Source organism: Coenobita brevimanus, chromosome 61, assembly GCF_032717465.1.
Source record: "Coenobita brevimanus isolate Jiangsu-jjx chromosome 61, ASM3271746v2, whole genome shotgun sequence".
Taxonomy (NCBI): Eukaryota; Metazoa; Arthropoda; class Malacostraca; order Decapoda; family Coenobitidae; genus Coenobita; species Coenobita brevimanus.
The window spans coordinates 44,275,265-44,284,791 of NC_137014.1; the positions used below are offsets into that span (position 1 = coordinate 44,275,265).

At 40.0% G+C, this 9,527-nt stretch overlaps 1 protein-coding gene across 1 annotated transcript in view; it reads left to right on the forward strand.

The window, feature by feature from the left end:
• Window positions 1-9,300, forward strand: part of Pgant2 (polypeptide N-acetylgalactosaminyltransferase 2) — a 106,956-nt gene extending 97,656 nt beyond the window's left edge. The window contains exons 6-13 of the mRNA XM_080275367.1: window positions 1,424-1,489; window positions 2,461-2,582; window positions 2,999-3,174; window positions 4,605-4,708; window positions 6,024-6,243; window positions 6,783-6,993; window positions 8,056-8,172; window positions 9,145-9,300. Of these exons, the coding sequence (XP_080131493.1) occupies window positions 1,424-1,489; window positions 2,461-2,582; window positions 2,999-3,174; window positions 4,605-4,708; window positions 6,024-6,243; window positions 6,783-6,993; window positions 8,056-8,172; window positions 9,145-9,300 (1,172 nt within the window). The remainder of the gene's footprint in view (window positions 1-1,423; window positions 1,490-2,460; window positions 2,583-2,998; window positions 3,175-4,604; window positions 4,709-6,023; window positions 6,244-6,782; window positions 6,994-8,055; window positions 8,173-9,144) is intronic.
• The last annotated feature ends 227 nt before the right edge of the window (window positions 9,301-9,527 follow it).

Below are 9,527 nucleotides of genomic sequence, written 5' to 3' on the forward strand. Positions count from 1 at the left end.
CTTCCATCGTACGTGATATTTCGATATGACAGTGTTCTGTGTTGTAAACCTTACCCTCTTCTGTTTACATTTGACCTCCTGTGTCTCGCTTTGCGCTTTGCTTTTATTTTAAGGACCTCTGAGTCTGATTGTTCGTGCGGGTCTCAGACTCTGTGCATTAGTGTGTGTGTGTGTGTGTGAGAGAGAGAGAGAGAGAGAGAGAGAGAGAGACAGACAGACAGACAGACAGAGACAGAGAATGTGTGTGTGTGTGTGTGTGTGTGTGTGTGTGTGTGTGTGTGTGTGAGAGAGAGAGAGAGAGAGAGAGAGAGAGAGAGAGAGAGAGAATGTGTGTGTGTGTGTGTGTTTGTGTGTGAGAGAGAGAGAGAGAGAGTGTGTGTGTATGTGTAATTCACCGCGTCGGTCAGGATCACGTGATGGTCATGATCATTAGCTTTTTGCCCTCCCGGAAGAGAGCTGAGAGCTCATATAGTCCGATATAGGATCAGTGCTGCAACCTTCACAGATGCACACACCCATCCCCTTGTTCAAAGGGGACAGTAACCACCTGCTTCGTCAGTGAAACTTCGTAGGTTGAGCGATGCGCGAACCCCCATCTACCAGATGGCAAGCAAGAGCATTACCACTGAGCCAGCGAGCGGTGTGTGTGTGTGTGTGTGTGTGTGTGTGTGTGTGTGTAGTGTATTGTACTGTACTGTACTGCTATAACTTGCTTTTTGTTTTGAGTGTTGCAGTCAAATTATAAGAGTTGTTATGAGCGAGGGCGAAGGCCTTACAAGTCTCTCATCATGTAGTGGCATTTTCTCACATATGAGCTCCCCAACCTGGCCTGACCACAACACTTTTGAGAAGCTCACATCTCAGCAACTGCAGGGCCGATCACAGCGTGGTTTGCACCATAAGATAGCCCAATTCTTTAAGATTGGCTTTTGACAGGTTTCATCACACCCAGGCAGTTCATGTGGCATGTGACACGCACCAAGTGCAGCATGTCGAAAATCTTCAAAAGAGGGCACAGGCCAGACAGTTTGTTGTAAAGGCATGAAACTTGGTAGGTAGATTGCCATCAATATACTGTAGGCATCCTTGGGGTGTAAGGCAATATTTCGATGCTTTCGGATTTAATGGCCTCGCTCGTACCTTGCTGACAAAGGCGTTTTACTGGTAACAGACTTGTGGAATCATCCAGTATGTATGAAGTAAAATTTGCTTTGTTCTTCTGTTTAAATGTTTTTTGGATACACAACGTCTACAGTGCAGAGAGAGAGAGAAAGAGGTATATCAGCTTTTGTAGTACTGTATAGATGGTTTTAAAGAACTTTTTTACTGCAATCTTTTCTAGTATTGCCTTTTTCTGATTGCATCATGAATTTGACTGTCTCTTTTAAAAACTGTTTTATAAAAATAATTTTTTGCATTGCAGCAAATGACGGAGCAGAGCTGGCTAAGATACAGAAGGTTCGCATCATCAGGAATGAGCAAAGGGAAGGTGAGGCCATTCTAGAAGTTGTTTGTGGAGTAAGTTTTTACTGAATTATTTTATTCTTTAACTGGGTTGTCAGTCAGCTGATTACTGAATTGTAAACTATCAAGCATTTATTTTTACTTGACAGGATTATTTATTTTTATTTTTTTTTTCCCAGTCATATATTGAAACTAATATTCTTAACTCTCTCCCTTGAAACTTATCCTTTCGCTCTTTTCAGTTTAAGTTGTATCTCATCCACTTGCCTTGTTTAAGCGCTTTTTCCTCTCTGGCCAAGTTGGGGTCTTCCTCTGCACCCCATCTTGAGCAAGGGGAATTCTACTTTGTTTTCCACCACCTTCTTTCCTCAGGGCATGTCTTCTGGTGTCATTCTACCTCATGTTATGTCTCCTCTTACTGCTTGGTTTGACATTTAGCTCCTTCATGCCATCTAGTGGAACACTCCCTTGAGTCTTTTTTAACAGGTGTTCCTCCTTAGATGTGTATCTTGCAGAGACATCAATAGCTTTACTCATTTGGAAAACGTCACATCTTGGGAATCAACCCTACTAAAGGCTGTTACTGATGGGAGTATTCTAACCACAACATCAAATGGCGCCATGCAAGACAAGCAGGTTACTATGTACACTTGATCACAGAGTGCTAGTATAGACCTAGTGCAAAACAGTCTGACACCACCGATGATGGCTACTGCAAACTGCCAAATGATTCCACCTCGTTTTGGTAGACCTGCTTTCGTAAGAATGCCACGTATCACATGTTTGTGGTATTTGTTAGTCGTTATTACTCCATGTGTACATCCAGATGATAAGAGATTAATCTTCTTTGGATATCACAAACTATGTTGATCTTACAGGCTATCATCAGACCCTCCTCCATGATACTTTTTTGATCATATGTAAGAGTACTATCTTGTAATAGAACAATGTAGAGATAGTGTACTTTCCCTTACCTGTGCTCTACTGTACTTTCAGGCTTGATGCGATCACGAGTGCGTGGGTCTGATGCAGCCACAGCCCCAGTGTTGACCTTCCTTGACTCCCACTGTGAATGTAACCAACATTGGCTTGAACCTATGTTGGAGAGGGTGGCGGAGGTTGGTGATGAGTGTGACACCAGTTCTGTAAATAGCATAGCGGATATGCTAACTCCTTCAGTACAGTGTTGTACTTTTGATCTTACTTCTGCTGATTTCAGATGTCGGAGTTAGATACAGCCTTCATTAACTCTTTGTATAATTGGCCTCGCCTAAATTCAATAATATTGTTTGTACCATATATAGCAAGAATAAATAAATAAAATACATATGATTCAAGGAGTTAAGCACTGTGGATATTATCTGTGCAATACTGTGCCATGATGTTATAAAAATGTTGATGTGCAGAACACCTTTACAGCACTTTGGTAACTTACACAGTACATGCCTCAAAGAGCATGTCTGCACCTTCATATCAGTAATACCGGAATAATAGTTTTGCAATAAAGTACAGTATATCCACTACCTCTTCTCAGGATCGGACACGTGTTGTGTGCCCAATCATTGATGTGATCAGTATGGACAGCTTCCAGTACATTGGTGCATCGGCAGACCTACGTGGTGGTTTTGACTGGAACCTAGTCTTCAAATGGGAGTACCTCTCAGCGGAGGAAAAAAGGAGGCGACAGAAAGATCCTACACAAGTTATAAGGTGACCACTGCAACTTGTATGATAAGTTAGCTGAGAGCTTCAGGGGCTTGAATGATGGGTGAATGGGAGTCATATAAAGGATGAAGGTTGGGATGGTGGAAAATTGTGAACAGACATCCGTAGGGGATGTGACCCTGAAAAGGTTAAGTAATGCTGTCTTTGGCTGAAAAAAATTATCTATAACCAGCAAGAAGAGAAGAAATGATGTCCATGGGGGTAAAGAGGTTAATCATACTATGTAATTATTAGTAGTTGCACAGTGCCAAATAATGTTGTAACTTCTGCTACACATGAACCTGAAGTTTGTGGGTTGAGGCTTTGGCAGACATTTACTGAATGCAGTAAATCCTCTTTATCTATCTATCTATCTATTGCCAGACGCCTCAATCCCGTTTGGGGTGGCCACAAACAAATCGCCTCCAAGTCGCCCTGTCCCCCGCCATTTCACTGCCCTGCTCCCAACTCACCCCCCCCTCTCTCTCATAGACCTCTCCACCCCATCCCTCCATCTCATCCTCGGCCTCCCCCTCCCTCTTCCCTCCTCCACCTCACTCACATACACTCTCTTCGTCAGTCTTTCACCCTCATTATAAGTACCCTTATTATTTATTTATTTATTTATTTAATTTTGGTTAAGTCCACCAAAATTTGCAGAAAACAGTCTACTGTAGATTCATAGTTATCAATGATGGCCTTACACTTCGGGGGTCCCTGGGCAGGAGAATCACATGGGGACCTCCAGTATAACTTGTGATTTTCATATCCTAACATTAAAATACCAGCAGCTTTTCTACAGAACAGTCCAGATTCTAAAATACTGTTACTTATCTTTGCAGTTAAGTGAAAGGATAAAAACAGAAATCATATTAAAATATCTTTCATTAATATTATATTGCCCAAATTTGGGGGACCCTTTGTCAAGGGGGCCCTGGGCAATTTCCAAATTTGCCCACCACAAAACCACTTGTGCTACTGTAGTTACAGTGCCGTATATGGAGAGAGTTGTGATATCTTAGAACACTTTTCTTGCTTGCAGTGAGAATGTCTTGTATTGTACAGATTTTTGTGAAGTATGGTACTGGTACCTAATAAGTAATATAACTTTAAACTTTCTCTGGTAAAAAAAAAAACGGATTTTATTCTCCCTACCACCACTGATTTTATTCAGTAAAGGGAAACCTCAGCAGAAAATGTTTTTAAACCATCTTAATTAACATTGTCCTCTGCACTGGACATGCTTAAGATTTATATCAGGCTTCTACCAAACAGTTTAAGAGTTATGGTAAATACCTGTGACACTATTCTTGTGTTACAGTAAGTAGATAATGTAGGAATGCATTAATAAGTGGCTTATAGTTTAGGGTACTGGTAGAATATTTGCACTTGTAGTACAGTATTTAATCTCTCATCAGATAACATTTACATTACAGAACTCCAATGATTGCTGGAGGATTGTTCATGATCGACAAGTCATATTTTGAAGAACTTGGAAAGTATGACATGGCAATGGATATCTGGGGAGGAGAAAACCTAGGTAATGTGCAGTATGAAACTGTATGTGTGTTCCACAAACTTTTGAATGTGATATATGAATACAGTGCTGTAATGTAATACTGCTGCCAGCAATACATTTAATGTTCTACATTTTGCTTTGGTGTATACAGTGTAGTACAGTACTATATTACAGTATATGACAACATTCTGTTAACTCTCAGGAACAGACATACTGCTGTGGTGTTTTGTTCGTATTTTAGCTATATTTTGCCTCTGCTTTAGATATTCCAAAATGGCATACTGCCAGAAAAGTGTCTTTTTAACCCATGGATTGCGAGCTACAGCTCAGGCTGGGTAGTGTCGTGTTGGAGGCCACAGCTTAGACGGTGCCGGCCTTGCATCACCATAAACAACTCAATCCCTACGCAAACTTATGCATGGCGCTACGCAAAGACGGAGAGAGGGAGATTTTTTTTTCTTTTCACCATATGATGCCCTGGATGTTTATCTTCTGGTTTATAATAAACAAAAACAATTTTTTTTTTTCACCACTCCTGTAAGTAAACTTACACATGACCCTACGCACAGACGGAGATAGAGGGATTTTTTTTTTTTTTTCACCAGATGTTGCCTTGGATGTTTATCTCCAAGTTTATCGTAAACAAAAACAATTTTTTTTTTTTTACTTCATTTTTTGCACACCACGGGGTGGGATCAAAAAAGGTAATTGCACAATCCACGGGTTAAAAAAAAAAATCAGTTTAGCCTACTGTACTGTACTTTAAATTTAACACCACTTTTGTTCTGCCATTCTTCTGAGTAATGACCAGAAATGAAAGTCATTGGCAGCTCATCAAGGTACAGTGTAATGAATGGCTTCCTGTAATTTTTTATCATTCTTTAACCTTCAGGTGTTGTGAGATACAGCTTCATAAAATAATTATGAGTTGAACTTATGAGTGTAAACTGTTACAAGGTCAGATCCAGCACTTTAGAAGAGAAGGGGGGCATTATTCCTGGCAGAGTTATTACTTGTACTTAATGTCTTTAAACAGTCAAAATATCAAAATTCTCTCCAAGTTTACCTATTTAAATCATAGGAATACAGTAATATGGACAAATGCAAGTGCTGTAAAATAATTTTTGCAAGTATTTTGTTTAAGAACAGTGTTCTTTTGTTATTAATAACCATTTGTCGGCCAAAAATGAGGGGGGACTCTGCCCTTACCCCCCGGAATCTGTGCGTATGTTATGCTAGATTCTATTAAATTATTATTATTATTATTACTATTATTATTATTATTATTATTATTATTGTTTAGCAATACTCAACATTCTTATCACCAACTTCTCAGAAATTTCATTCCGTGTGTGGCAATGTGGTGGCAGTCTTGAGATTGTGCCATGCTCTCGTGTGGGCCATGTTTTCCGTAAGCAGCATCCCTACACCTTCCCTGGGGGTTCTGGCAATGTTTTTGCACGCAACACCCGTCGTGCTGCTGAAGTGTGGATGGATGACTATAAGAAATACTACTACTCAGCTGTACCTCTTGCCAGGAGTGTCAACTATGGCAAGTGAGTCACACAGTACTGTATTACTAATTGCATGGATATACATTACAGTACTGTACAGGATCTCTAATATCATTACTGGTTTAAGTAAAAAGCTGTTACTATGCTATGCTTGTAATTTAATTTTCATATTTATTAAAGTAATCTGATTGTACAGTATAGTGTACATGAGTGTTCATTTAGCCTAATACTGTATGTTCTTTAGTATATTTAAGGGATTGTTATATAAAACAAAGGTCTTACAGTTAAAGTGCTATGCAGGCTTCTTTGAACTGCCACACAGGTAACATGGATACTGGACTTGTTCTGTAAATTAGCATGCCACAAAAATCCTCTTTCAGTCCCATCTGTCATGAAAAAACACACACTGGTAGTTGTTGCCATTGTTGCAGCCTGAGACTTATCTGAATGTAAACCCAATGGACTGCCTTTAAAATCATACATATCATATATTTATCATACATCATGGATTTTTCTAATATTGAAAGCGGCTGCCTATCTATGTAAATCTCTGCAATCAGTGAACCATCTCCCCTGGACAGCATCCAGAGCCGTGTTGAGCTGCGAGAGAAGCTAAAATGTCGAAATTTCAAGTGGTACCTGGAACACGTATATCCTGAGCTGCGGATACCAGACACTGGCCATGCCACCTTTGGGGTCTTCAAGCAAGGCCTAAAATGTATGGACACCCTCGGACACCACACTGAGGGCACCATAGGGCTTTATGCATGTCATGGCACTGGTGGCAACCAGGTCAGTGCTTGAGAATTGGTTGTGGAAATATTATTGGGAGAGACGGTTACTAAATTAATCCCAAATGCAATATAAATTAGTACACTACTGCTTCAGGAAAGACCTTGTAGCTGTAGGGGAAAAGATTATCCGAATATTTTTTGTTTGTTATACTGCTGGTTGCAACTAATTTTGTGTCTGGAGAGGGTTCTCTAATGTGAAATTTTATGAACTGAGGGACAACCATTTATGTCAGAGTGAGAAAGGTATCAGGAGTTATCTGTTAGGGGAACTTTTTGGAAATGGTTATACTATAGGAGAACCTTAAGATACTTTATATGTTTTTCTGAGTGGGAAGAGACTGGATTATTCATCACTATCTGGGTCTGTGTAAGCAGATTTTTAGGAAGGCAGTTGAAACTTATTGTATTCTTTCTCCCTCTTCTTCCTAGCTTGACCATCTATCCTTCTCACTCATGTGACTCCTTGTCTCTCTATTCCACTTCTCTAATACAACTACAGTATGTTTTCATTTTCCCTCTGTTCTTTCATTATCTTATGAACCCTTTTCTTTCCCCCCATTCAAATATTGAAGTTGAACTACAATACTACACCCTACTAGTCACTCACACAGTCTTTATCTATCCATTCATCATCTGCTTTATATACAATATTTTTTTTTTATCTGATTTTACCATTACTGGTGTTTTGGATTTGCTGTACATCTCTTATTCTTCAACCCTTCTCCTCTACTGTAAGATTTGAATTACAGTCAGGCTTCAGTTAAAATTCAGGATGTGCGCAGTCAGAATGCTAACTTTAGTGAAAACTGTAAGTGAGATACGCACTTGGTTGATGATTGAGGGGTTAAAAGAACAAGAAACATGCAGTTCAGACTTCGTAGGAGTATTATAATGAATCAGAGGCAGCTTCAAGTGAGGGAAATGCATTAAGTCATCAGCAACTTCATAATGAAAAAGTTTAAGTGAAACAAACGTAAATGAGAAGTAATTGAGTGAAACAATTGTAAATGTGGACTAACTGCATGGTACTTTTCCATATAACCTGTGTACTATCTGACAGGAGTGGTCAGTGACTCGGGACAAGCTCATTAAGCACAGTGAGCTCTGCCTCACCCTGCCTGAGCCACACCCAGGCACTTCACTCATCCTTGCACCATGCCAAAACAGTGACCTTCAGGTAAGCCTTAAACAGGTTGACAGACAAGAAGAGACAGCCACATTGTGCAAGAGAAGTGTTAATACCTTAGTTATTTAAACATCATTGCCACAAAAGATTTTGTAAAAATTAAAATGTTAGAAATAAAGAGGTACCTATAATAATAACAGATAACTGTTTAAATTACTATAAATCATGTAGCTACAATAGTGTGGGAGGTGGGGGAGGCTGCCATCCACTCATTCAATGTAATGATACCTTCTAGTGATTTCCTCACTGAGTGACAAGCCAAATAGTTTCTTGTAACCCAGGATATCATTCACTGTGTATGGTGGAAAAGCCAGATAACCAAATGGTTGCCAGATGGTCTGGTGGATTTAGTCACTCCACCAGATGCTGCCCCTAAGTTTTACATCCAGAGGGTGGTTGGGATCCATTGCTAATGTGGTGCAACTCAGGGATGAGTGACGGCTCACCCTCACCTTAAGTGTCAGGACTGAATGGCTTAGTTCTGGGCTGGTTTGGTTCTGATGGGGGGAAAAAAGAAAAAAAAAAGAGGGGAATGATACAGTAAGTAGATGGATAGATAGACAGATTGGGTACAGTGTAGAAATATGACATGTTGCACTCTTATCATTGTACTTCACATAACTTGTGAGTGGGGAAATAAGATCAGATCCATCAGCCAGGCATCACCTGTACTGTGTTGGGATATTCTGGAGTTACGGTATAGTTTTCTCTGCTGCATTGCTGTTGTTTTCCAGTAATTGGGCGTAACTCATAAGAGCTTAAGTTTCAAGGATGCTTTGAATTTACTGTTCATATAAAGCTTCTTAGGAAAGAGTGACAGGTCACTCTTGCCTTAAATGTTTAGACTATGTAGCCTAGCCCCAGGCCCCTACTTTATGAGTCAAAGAAAGATGGAATGAGTTGATCAGTGGATGTTCAGTCTCATAATTTGGTATATTCATTTCGTTTGTGTCCTGCCAACAGAAGTGGGTGAGGACAGAGGGAGAGCGACTGATCATGGCGGAGGGACTGAACTTGTGTGTGGATAGTGTGCGTGAAAAGAGTGTTGGCTTGGTGGTGGAAGCATGCAACAAGACCACCCTCACCCAACGCTGGTCCTTCCTTCCCAACAAGACGTAGGACCATATTTTCATCACCATAGGAGGTCTTCTAATGCTTCTTCCTTAGCAATTTGTAATGCATAATACTGTATACCTAAATATTCTATTGTGTGTTACAGTATTAGTATCATTCTGGTTTAGATGCAGTTTACTTAATTATATAGAAGAGAAAATCAATGTACCATATACTGAAACAACCTGGTAAGGAAGAGGTGCTGCAAAGTCTCCTAAATCCATCGGAATATG